The sequence below is a fragment of the Crocodylus porosus genome, unplaced genomic scaffold (assembly GCF_001723895.1).
Source record: "Crocodylus porosus isolate Cpor-Errol unplaced genomic scaffold, CroPor_comp1, whole genome shotgun sequence".
In the NCBI taxonomy this organism is placed as follows: Eukaryota; Metazoa; Chordata; order Crocodylia; family Crocodylidae; genus Crocodylus; species Crocodylus porosus.
Window position 1 is genome coordinate 2,703,058 of NW_017728947.1, and position 12,298 is coordinate 2,715,355.

The following is a 12,298-nucleotide window of genomic DNA, read 5'->3' on the forward strand; positions in this document are numbered from 1 at the left end:
CAGACAATTCAGCAGTGGCCAAATCTCCAAATCTGATTCAGCTGAATCAATTTTGGACAGTGATTCAAATCACTGAATCAAATTACTGTCCCCCGAATTGGCCAAATCCAAATCCAAATCCAAATCCAAAGAGAATACTAGCCACTTTGTACAGGCCTAAACTGGGATGAGCTCTGCACCTATCGTGGCATATGCAGGAGCCACATCACACTTGAGCATCTTTTTATCTTAGAGTTGATAGTTTGGGAAAGAATTATACCTAATTCAGGGTTATCTTTTATATCTGTTCATAATGATGTGTTTCCTCCTTTTACTGCATTTCCTTCTCATTGTGTCAGACTGCCTCTGCTGCTACCATGAGAAGACCTACACCTTAAATGCAAATATCTACAATAAAACAGAATTGGGGAGATGCAGAACAGCTGTTTGTGGTCCTAATGGAAATATCATTAGAACATTCATCCCTTGTGAAGTACTACCTACAACACTACCTGCCATAGAAATGTCAGGTACCAGATTTATATGAGATCTGTTGTCTTCTACTTAGTATAAAGAAACCACTTTCAATTGTGACAAGATTCGTCCTCCTTAAAAAAGGCCTTTTGTACAATAATTGTACAGGGCTACGGTCGACACATAATGCAGGAGAGTACAAATTTGAGACATGATGCCAGGTTCTCTGATCTACAGAACCGAAGAACTAAAGAGATAGAGGCAAAGGTACCTCTATGATATTTTTACAGAACCCCAGTCCTAGAAATCTGGCAAGTTCCCAGTACAATTTAGATAGGAGTATATATGCAAACAGTTCAAAATATTTCATGGCTCTAGTGCCACCTTTTTATTCTGAACCTTGTTTTCCTGATATCCTTCTCACCTCCTGTCATACTGTCAGGCAATTTCCAGTGGATCACAGCAGCATAGAAATGTATCACTAGCTGTCTCGCACTTTGTGAAAAATTCCGTATGTAAGGCACACTAGAAAAAGCACCCATCTCACAAGAAACAATAGGGAGGGGAAAATAAAGCTTTGATATGATTTTGTCAAGGGCTGGTTAATGTTCTGAAAACCAGAATAGAAATGAAAAAATTCAGGGAGGAAAGTAAATATGTTATTCCTCCTTCAATTCAATGAATTATAGTTAAATCAGTAACAAAATATACACTGTAGGGCTGTGCAAGGCTTCAGACCGTGCTTCAGATCCATAGAAGCTTCAGACACTTCGGCGTCTGAAGCAGCACATCTGGGTCAAAGAACTGGCTTCATCAGGGTTTCCGAGGCAGTTTGAAGCTTCCAAAGTGCTTTGGAAAAGCTTTGGAGCCACCTTGGAGATCTGACCATAGGATATAATGGGGAATCAATGAAATATCTATGACTTTGTTGTTTTTTGTCTGATTTGGATGAAATTTGCAGGGATTCTATCCTCTGCTGAGAGCATGAAGTCTTCCAAGCTTCAAGAACTTTGGTACAGGGGTTGGGGGGGACTGCACCCCAAATTTCTGAAAGCAAAACTCATGTCACGTCTATGTGTTACAACACAGTGGGGTGAAAACTGCAGGGGTGGTGGCCCCTGGTGAGGCCACAAAGCCTGCCATGTTTCAAGAGGATTAGTGCAGGGGTTTCGGGAGAACTGCACCTCAAGCTGCTGACAAGCAAAACACGTGATATGGGTGACACTGTGTGTGTTAAGGGGAAGCAGGATGGAAGCTGCAGGGATGGTAGCCCCTACTGCGGCCATGAAGCCTGACAGCTGTCAAGGAGATAGGTGCAGGGGGGTTTTGGGGCCCTGCACCTCTGGCTGCTGACAGGCAAAACTTGTGACATGGGTGCTTGTGCTACTATGTCTGTCTTGGGGTGGGAGATGGGGGGGGTGGAACTACTGCAGGCCTGGCTGCTAAGCCACTGTGTTACCAGTTACCAGTCAATCATGATTCACTCAGGGACCAGCTCAATACACAGTTGCTAGCTAATGTAACCAGTTAATAAGTAACGATTAACACCTACAAAACCACAGACTAAGGAGAAGGAAGAATCAATACAGACAATAAACTGCCTCAAGGCAGAGACAGTCGATTGCACAAGCACCCATGTCACAAGTTTTGCCTGTCAGCAGTTTGAGGTGCGATTCTCCCCAAACCCCTGCACTGATCTTCTTGAAGTTTGGCAGGCTTTGTGGCCTCACCAGTGGCTACCACCCCTGCAATTTTTACCCCACCCCACACATACACATGACATGAGAGGCTACTACCCCTACAAGTTTCATCCAAATCGGACAAAAACCAACAAAATTATAGATATTTCATTGATTCCCCATTATATCCTATGGCCAGATCTCTGAGGCAGCTTTGAAGCTTCAGAGCTGCTTTGGCTGGATCAAAGTGGGAACCCAGTCCGGAGCTCCAGATTGGATCCCTGGCATCTGAAGCGGCCGGATCCAAAGCTGGATTGAATAGCTGCCTACTCGCACAAGCCTAATACACTGGGAAAAGCTTAGCTGCATTGCTTAAGTGTTTTTGAGAACATATTTGAAAGGCTAGACAAAGTGCTTAAAAGACTTTTTGCTGTATCTTATCTATGACGATAACTGTGCTAGGATGCACACTAGGATAATACTTAAGAAAGGAGAAGTTCCAAGACAAAATTTGAAGCACTGTGGTGAAATATGATCTGAATAAAGTGCATATATTCAACTTGGCAGGGTCCACACCTGCAGGTGTCCAGAAACCAGGCATTAGTTCCCCAAAGACACGGAAGTCAGGTAGGATTCAAGAACATGGGCAAGAGCAAACAGGGATGGGGAGAGGGGAAAGAGGGATGTTTCTGTTTGTTTGTTTGTTTTATTTTTTAAGAAAAAGAAAAGGGGGGACCCAAGGAATGGAAAGCTAATTAATTTTATTTCCCTTTATAAGTCTTCAGCTTTTTCCAGTTATGGGAATGATAAAGAATGTTATAAATGACAAGGGGAATTTAATGTAGCACTTTCAGATCCAAAATATGGGAGTAAAATATTACCTACTTTCAATTGTTATATGCATAGGAATGACTACAGTAATTCCTCTTACAACACCAGCACCTGCAATATCTATCCCATGCTTCTGCAATGTAAATGGGGAGCTGATTGCTATAGGTAAGAAGCAATCTAATTGTTTTCATCTTGGTAAATTCTGTTTTTTCTGTGAATAAACTGTGAATGTTTTGCAGAACACTTACCAGTAAGGAAGTATTCATTTTTCAGGTACCATAGCTTCATAATAATAATTCTTTGATTTTTTTCATTGTAACAGACTAGGATCTGATACATCTGAGACACCTAGTCTCTTGACTCTGTTTTGTGGTTATTCTATTCCCTTAATAGGGCTATCCCACATTATTGAGAGGCCAGTTTCTGCTCTTTGATATGCATATGCAGTTCCTAGGAAGATACTTCTTTGTGAGCAGAAGAGTTAAATGTTGAATGAGTAATAGCCTTCCCCAGTCTCTGTTGTTGAAATGATGTCAGCCATGGCCAAGCTGGTAGATACAGATTAGTTGCAGATTCACTATTTTTGCCAGTAGTCACAACTAAGTGTGACTCAGTTCAAGTTAGTAAAATGTGCTGCTCAGTCTGTAGCTAGTGTGGGAAAAGAGTGCTACACTACAACATGGGAACTGGTAGCTCAAACCAAAGTTTCTGGGAAAGTATGTCAGACTCATGGAATCCTAGCAATTACTTTTCTGGTCTTGCAGGAAGTAACATATCTCAGACAACTAATGCTTCAGATCAGTGTATTTACTCCAAATGTAATGCATCATGCCAGATTGAAAGAATCCAGGGCAAATGTGTAGGAATAGCAGGAGTAGAATCCCATAGCACCTACACACCTCTTTCAACAACTACGGTGTCTACTCCCAAAATACCTCTGGTGACTGATTGCTTTGATCTTCTTCCTCCAAGAAAGGTAAGTGAGCAAAAATAATGTATCAAAGCACAGATGGGACACAAACATGATCACTTAGGGTGATGTGTCTTGGGGCTGGCACCAAACCATATACCCTGGGATCTAGGCAATGGAAAAGCAGAACATTTTTGCATACTACTTGAAACTGCTGTCTTAGCAACAGCACTGCTATATTTCCATGACCAGGATCTGACATTCTACAAATGAGCAATTACAAATTCCCACTGAAGTAGGTAATAGTCAGGGCTGTATGAGGCTTTGGACTGTGCTTCAGATCTGGAGAAGCTTCAGATGTTTTGGTGTCCGAAGCAGCATGTCCAGTTTGAAGTGCTGGCTTCTTTAGGCCTTCTGAAGTGGTTTGGAGCTTCCGAACCATTTTGGAAAAGCTTCAGAGCTGCTTCAGAGATCCAGCCATAGGGTATAATGGGGAATCAATCAAATATCTATAACTTAGTTGTTTTGTGTCTGATTTGGATGAAACTTGCAGGGGGGTAACATGTTAATTAGCAAGGATTAACACCTATAAAGCCACAGACTAAAGAGAGGAAATAATTGATACAGACCATCAACTGCTCCAAGAAAGAGACAGTCTGTTGCACAAGCACCCATATCATGAGTTTTGCCTGTCAGCAGCTAGAGGTGCAGGGCCCCAGAACCCAGAAGCCCTGCACCGATCTCCTTGACAGCTGGCAGGTGTTGTGGCCGCAGCAGGGGCTACCATCCCTTCAGCTTTCATCCTGCTGCGCCTTAACACACACAGTGTCACCTATGTCACGAGTTTTGCTTGTCTGAAGCTTGAGGTGCGGTTCCCCCCAAATCCCTGCACTTATCTTTTTGAAACTTGGCAGGCTTTGTGGCCTCACCAGAGGCTACTACCCCTGCAGTTTTAACCTCTCTGTAGTATAACATATACACATGACATGAATGTTGCTTTCAAGAATTTGGGGTGCAGTTCCCCCCAAACTTCTGCACCAGCTTCTTGAAACTTGGCAGGCTTCATGCACTCAGCAGCAGCTACCATCCCTGCAAGTTTCATCCAAAGCAGACAAAAAACAAGAAAGTTATAGATATTTCATTGATTCCCCATTATACCCTATGGCTGGATCTCCAAGGCAGCTCCGAAGCTTTGGAGATGCTTCGGCTATATTGAAGCGGGAAACAGATCCTGGATCCAAAGCCAAATCAAATAGCTGCCTACTCACATAGGCCTAATAATAGTTATAGTGGTCCTCCTCCATCCCTGACACGCTAGGTTTCTGAAGAAAGTAGAAGTCAGTCAGAATACTGCAAAACCATACAGTAACATAGGACAGGAAGTAAAGACCAGACTATCAAGACAAAGCCATTAAAAGGTAGGTGGTGTTAGAAGGTAGGTGGGCAGGATCGTATAAGTATTAATGTTGGAAAACATTCCCTCAACTAGGACCACTGAAATTCAGGAGTGGTCATGATCTCAATATTGGATCTGATACAGAATTTTTTTATAGTACAGAAATAGGCCTTGAGGCTTCATTGATGGTTATTTGTTGTAAACTGTTATGAGATTTTGAGAATTAAAAAACAAAACAAAACCTCAACAGATCATGAATGCTGCCAGGCTAGTTGTATTACTGAGCTGCCTATGCTCTCTGCCAGTAATTTTTAGAGTGCTAGTAAGTTCATTTCCTATGCATAGTCTCACCTCTTTCTTTTAAATTGTCAACAGTTTAATGAGTCATGGACCTTTGGAAATTGCCAGATTGCCACTTGCTTGGGAGAAGGAAACAATATTAAACTGACCAGTGCGGACTGCCCACTTCGGCAATCAAAACTCTGTGTCAATGGTTTCCCATTCACAAAATACTTTGATGAAACTGGCTGCTGTGAAGTCTTTGAGTGCAAGTGTAAGTAACATGGCAACAAGATTACAAATTTTGTGAGGTGTTAAAGTGAGCTCAAGGGAAGTACCATATTTTACAGTGTACGCATCAATATGTTGTATAACTCAGAGTGCGAGGCACTGGAAGCCCAGGTGGACTTGTAGGGAAGTTGAATTGGGTGCCTTGTAGCTTGGGCAGCTGGGCCCAGGGGGTGCCACCCCCACAGAGGGAAGAACTGGGTCCCCCCATGCTCAGGGGCTGCCCAGCCTGGTGGCAGCTCACCCCCCAGCTGCTGGTGGGGAGGGGAGGGCAGGGGGCGGGCAGGCTCTGCCTAAAGGAGGATCAGGCTCCTCACTGCTTCTGCCTTAAGCAGGTAGGTAGCAGGATGCCTGGCATGACCCAGGAAGGGGCTGCCTCACCCTGCATGACTCAGGCAGGGGCCTGATCCTGCTTTTGGCAGAGCCTGCCCACCTCTACCATGACCAGAGGACAAGCTGCTGCCAGGCTGGGCAGCTTCTGAGCTGTGGGGGGAGCACTTCTTTCCTCTGCAGCAGTGGCATACCTCGAACTGTCTGCACTCCCAGGGGCCCGATTCAGCTTCCCCAGAGACCACCAGCATGCCACCTCCCTGTGCAGCAGGATGCTGACATGGTGTCCAGTTGAAGTACTGATAGGGTGTATAAGTCAAGGTGGACATTTAAGGGTAAATTTTGGGGGTTCAAATCTCAACTTATACACAAAGAAATATGGTACATCCAAATCAGTTCAAATTCTGCTATCCATCATTCTCAGCTTAGTGAGGTCACAATTTGCTTCATATGTAAAGCATGTAAGCTAGGTTGAGTCCTTACTAGAACCAACCATCTTTAGAAATATGTAGCTTGACACAAGTAATGTTCAGAAGATTTTCTAAGGGAGCAAATGCTGTGAGTAGGGGTGATGGAAAAAAACTGCCAGAAATAGGGATGTAGCAGAATGGCATGAGAAGAAGGCAGGAAATATTGGAAGTAGAGATGGGACAATGTCTCTAGGTAAAATATGGTTTACCATGATGACATGTGAGATTGCTTAGATGTGGAGATAAATGGGAAGATGAATAAGAATAATAAATGAGCGGGATAACAAGAGGCTCAATGGGACAAAGGCAACATAAGGATAGAAAGTGGAAAGAAAAGAAATGGCTATATGTGAGTGAGTTTGGAAAACTGGGTTTACAGAAAGTGCTTAGCTATGGGATAAGGGGTATCTATGAGACTGAAATCTTGACTGCCTTTTTGTAAGTGATTTCTTGTGGGCCTATCATAGAAAACGTTTTATTTCCATTATGGCATGGGGTACGTCAGAGGAACTGAAAACCTGGACTGTTATAACATTTATTAACCAGAGGTAGAAGGTCACAAGGAACTCACACTGTAAAGCTGACCAAAGAAACAGTGTGGGACAAGATGCAACTTTGTCAGTTGGCAGAGAGATCAGCCATGGCTGACTTAAGGCTTATTCATGCATTCAGGAACCCTAAAATAAATCAGCCTTTAAGCTTATCTTTGTTTCTAGGTATTTGTAGCGGGTGGGCAAATGAGCATTATATGACCTTCGATGGAACATATTACAATTTCAAAGGGAATTGCTCCTATGTCCTGGTGAAGCCAATCCAGCCAGATTCCCCAAACTTCTGGATTCACTTGGACAACTACTACTGCAGTGATGTTGATGGAAACATTTGTTCAATGTCACTCTTCATTTTTTATAATGATTCTGTAGTTCTTCTGACACAAGCAGTAGAGCATGGAAAAGAAGGCAACCTGGTAATACATTTTCTATCACCTTTTTAGATTATTCCCATTTATGTTTTTGGCCATGCCAATAGCTCCACCAGGTTTAAGAATAGAGCTAATTTACAGTATAAAACAACAAACAAAACAACAAACAAAAACAGAGGGGGAGAGAGAGAACTTCTGTTTTATTTGGCTTCTTTTGTTTGAAAAACATTCAGTGAAATGTGCAGGCCTGTGTTTTTATGATAGAGAAGATCTGTAAAATGTGGGGATTTTAAACGGAAAGATTTTGCTTCTTGTTGTTTGTCTTTGTCCTTTTAGTGTTCAGTGACTTACATCAACATTGTCTGGTGCTCCCCCTCTACTGAAAGATGGCTGCTCTACAAAGGCCATCACTATGACTGGCACTACCCAGGATCATGCGATCTTATTCTCTCACTTCAAATTATGAGTAGCAGCTTCCATTGAAATTGATATAGATCTAATTTGGGTACATATGGCAGCAGGTTTGAAGGAAGGGCCTGGAGGCTGATGGTAGTCTCCTTTACCTAGAGATAGTCCTTCCAGCATAGGTAAGGCTGACACACTTTGACAGAGCAAATAAGGGTATTTGCTGTATCACTGCCCGTGCTGTCCTTGCCTTCTGAATAAATGGAGGGACGTCATTCTGAGGGGCTGTCCGACCTGTTTCAAGAGCCTTGGAATAGCTTAATTTATTTATGAATAGGTTTGTGTCATGTTCCTCAATAATAATAATAACTTGGGCTTTTTTCTATGAAAGAAAGGACCACAAAAGACCACTAAAGTCAGTGTACTGACTTCAGTGAGGTTTGGTTTATTCTTTTGCCAGGAAGCAATAGTTGGGAGGTAAGCCATAAGTGGTGTCCTGTAATTCGTGGTTTCTTTTCTTGTGATTTATTCCATGGCCGATCAAAAGAAACTTGACCATACACAGAACAATGAATGATTCAGAGAAACCGTCTTGTGAAAACTAATCAAATTTGTGGTAAATTGCTGTATCATTTTTACTGCTAATATTTTCTCTGCAGTTAGTAACTGAAATACCTGAAAGCCACGTGGAAACTCAGCCAGTCTAAGCTTCAAAGGCTTGCACTAAGTGGCCTACACAAGACACTGGCTGCACAGTCGTTACTGTGCAGTCAATTAGTACTTGCTTATACTTGTTTATACAAGTATGAAATGACACAGGCTACTGCACAGTCAGCGTCTCATGTAGACACAGCCAGTATATCTGGAAAAATAATTTGTCCTAGGCATTCCAAACTATAAAGTTTATATTAAGCAACATGACACTTGCTGAATGATTTGGACTCTTTCTTTTATTTAGGTTCTGTTCAACGGTAAGAAGATGGTACCAAATTTCTTCAAGAACGGTATCAAGATAACCAGTTCTGGCCTCTACATTATTGTTGAAATACCTGAAATAGGACTTTATGTCTCTTATAGCTATAATGTGTTCTACATAAAACTCCCTTTCAACACCTTTTATAACAATACGGAGGGACAATGTGGTAAGTGTATTCAGATATAATTAATGTCTCCAGATTCTTGTTTTTTTCGTTTTGGTATAAGATTTATCAGCGCTAGATTATAATGTTTTTCTTCCTCTTCGGTGGAACAGAGGGTGGTAATAGAGAGTTCCAAGTAATCTCTTTTTACTCCCTTCTCCATCTGTGGATGAATGGAGGAATTCAAGAGAAGCTATCTACATGTATGCGGGTATGTATGTATGTATGCATGTGCATGTTTCTTCTCCCTTTTTGCTATCTCCTGATCACATCTGCTCATGAAATGGCTCACAAAATCCATTTTAAAGGACAGGACTGTCTCAATTGCTTAAGCAAGTTGAAAGAATTCGTTACCTGACACTTTACTTGTCATCCATAAATGACAGACTAGCTATTTTAGCCTTTTCCTTTAAACACCTCCTTTCTGTGAAGTCAATGAAGGCCCATTTGTGTTTGATACCTTTCAAGACCAATTAAAATTTTCCACTTGTCTTTATGCATGTAATTTCCTCTCCAGAAGGAATTCTCTGAAGTCCCTGAGTTCTTCAGCTTTTACTTGTTTTGTATTGCTGGCAGGTACATGCACCAATGAAAAGTCTGATGATGCTAGGAAGAGGAACAGTGAGATTACAGACTTCTTCAGTGAGATGGCATCTGACTGGAGAGTTCCTGATCTTACCAAGAGACCTTGTGAATTTAGTATCCCAGAACCCACTCCGACTGAAATAGATCAAGGAGTTTGCCCCCCTTCTGCTCTTTGTGCACTCATCTGGTAAGACACGCTTTCATGAGCATCGTACAGGTCAGCAGTAAACAACCCTTCCTGGCTGCAAGCCAGAATGACTCACCTTGGGTCAGAGGTGCGGGGGGGAGGGAGGGGGAAATCAGGACCCACTCATGATTGGTGCTTCTCCCTGCAGCAGCTTGGGGAGAGCACCTGAGCTTAAACCCCCTGCCGCTGAAGGCTACTGAGGCTCCACATTCACAGGCTGGATTCAGTGGCTCTGTTGGCTAGATCCAGTCTGCAAGTTGTAGGGGTATCGATACGCTTGCTCCAGGGTAGGGGGCATTTCATTCAGAGTGGTTCTCAGGAGTCACTTGTATTAAAATGCCCCCAGCATCTTGTGTATTCAGCATCTTGTACTTCAAAACGGCAGCTGGCATGTTTTAACTAAGAGTTATTTAATGAGCTGCCATTTTGAAATATGGAAACACTGAAAACACATGATGGCAAGGCTGCTGGAGTATTCTAATTAGACTCAATTGATTGAGTTTGCTCCGACACATTTTAATTAGAATGAGTTGGAGCAGGCATCCCACACATGAACAGACATCCCTAGGTTACTGAGCCCTGATATACATGATCAGGCCCAAAAGGAGGCAACTGTGTGCTTCCCACACTGGCTATGAACTACCTATAAAAGGTAAAATAAATTGATCTAAATTTAGTGATTTATGATCTGAGGCTTAAAACTGCTGATTTTTAATGGTTGATACTGAACAGCTGATTTCTCAAAATCCATCTTCTTTTAAGGCATTTTAAATTTTTTGCCGAAGATAAGTTTTGGAACATTAAGGCCAACATTTGTAGGTATCCTATTGTTTTTGTCTGAAGGCTGTAAACTAAAATCACTGCTATAAGCCTATCCTGCAAGTTTATTTTCTTAAATAATTTTATTATTTTAAAATAAGATTACTAAACTAAAAAAACAAAAATATCTGTACCTAGAATTACTGCACTAAAATTGCAAAGAAGACTTTATATGATTCACTCCTGTATTACATAATCTATGGGTAAATCAAGATGCTGTAAATAACATGAGAAAAAGGTCATCATTACTAAAGAGGGATATATGATTAGTTTTCATTGCATGCATCTACACATGAAGTTAATGCACCTACATTTTCAATGTAGAAAATTCAGGCACATTAAACTGCACCTCCCCCCCCATGCATCTGAATGTGCTCCCATCATGAGCAAATTTGCTTCTAACAGGAGCAGTTCAATCTAGAGCTGTTTCTGCTCTGCTCTGCCCCCTATAGCAGCCAGGGGGAGCTCCAGGATCCCCCGGGTGCCAGCCCCAGACTGGCAGGGGTCATGGGGGCTAGTCCCAATCCCCACATGTCTGGGAAAGCAGTCCCAGTAGCAAGGCAGCTCCCTGCCAGCTGCGTGGGGATTGGGACCCGTGCTGTTCCCCATGTGGCTGGGAGAGACACACCCACTGAAAGATTTGCTAGTGGTTGGTATCCAGGAGAACATTTCCCATTAAAACATTTTAAAGTTGTATATTTAACTTGACAGTTTTTCTCCATGGATTAGTGTGTTTCTGAGCTGAACTTTTGTTATGACATTGCTAAAATCCACCATGAAAAACGTGCCTATTTTTATTGTTTACTAAGGAATATGACAGACTGTCACAGTGAAGTTCCTCCCCAAGCTTACTATGCAGCTTGCCTCAGAGATGCATGTTCAGCCGTGGGTCAGAGGACTGAATGCTACAGCCTTAAGACCTATGCTGCTTTGTGTGGATTACAAGGGGTTTGTGTTGACTGGAGAAGCAAAACAAATGGAGAGTGTGGTGAGCTGAAGTAGGGTTTTCTGGCCTGGAAGTAATTTTACTCTGCTCCCTTTACTATTACACATATATATTGTGTATGTGTTGATTTTAGAAGTTACACAGGGCTTGAGTCTTCCTTGAAAGTATAGACAAATCTAATTGCATCCATACTGGTAAAAGCTGAAACACTACAATTTACATCTCTATGATTCTGTACTCATACAAGTACGGCAAAACCTTTCCAACTTTTATCCTGCTTCATTCAGGGCAAATTTAGGAAGATGGGCAGCCAGGCCCAGGGTCAGTGAGGACCTAGTCAAGGAACTTCTGGTAGGACTGGGCATGTTCAAATCATCAGGTCCTGACAGTCACCACCCCAGAGTGCTGAGGGAACTGGCAAAGGTCATTGTGGGACACTTGGCACAGCTTTACAAGCACTCATGGTGCTCTGGCAAGGTGCCACAAGACTGGAAAAGCACCAATGTAGTCCCCATTTTCAAAAAAGGGAGAAAGGAGGACCCAGGAAATTATAGGCCCGTGAGTCTTACCTCGGTCCTGGGGAAACTCTTTGAGAAAATTATCCAGGTGCACATCTGCGAGGGGCAAGCAGGGGAGTGTATGCTTAGGGGCAACCAACA

The 12,298-nt window shown here is 42.5% G+C and overlaps 1 protein-coding gene across 1 annotated transcript in view; it reads left to right on the forward strand.

Annotated features, from left to right (window-relative positions):
• LOC109320743 (mucin-5B-like) overlaps positions 1 to 12,298 on the forward strand; it is an 86,696-nt gene that overhangs the window by 60,537 nt on the left and 13,861 nt on the right. Inside the window, exons 28-36 of the mRNA XM_019551001.1 lie at positions 339 to 509; positions 2,700 to 2,759; positions 3,039 to 3,128; positions 3,728 to 3,939; positions 5,645 to 5,822; positions 7,353 to 7,603; positions 8,922 to 9,105; positions 9,679 to 9,874; positions 11,503 to 11,681. Coding sequence (XP_019406546.1) covers positions 339 to 509; positions 2,700 to 2,759; positions 3,039 to 3,128; positions 3,728 to 3,939; positions 5,645 to 5,822; positions 7,353 to 7,603; positions 8,922 to 9,105; positions 9,679 to 9,874; positions 11,503 to 11,681 — 1,521 coding nt within the window. The remainder of the gene's footprint in view (positions 1 to 338; positions 510 to 2,699; positions 2,760 to 3,038; positions 3,129 to 3,727; positions 3,940 to 5,644; positions 5,823 to 7,352; positions 7,604 to 8,921; positions 9,106 to 9,678; positions 9,875 to 11,502; positions 11,682 to 12,298) is intronic.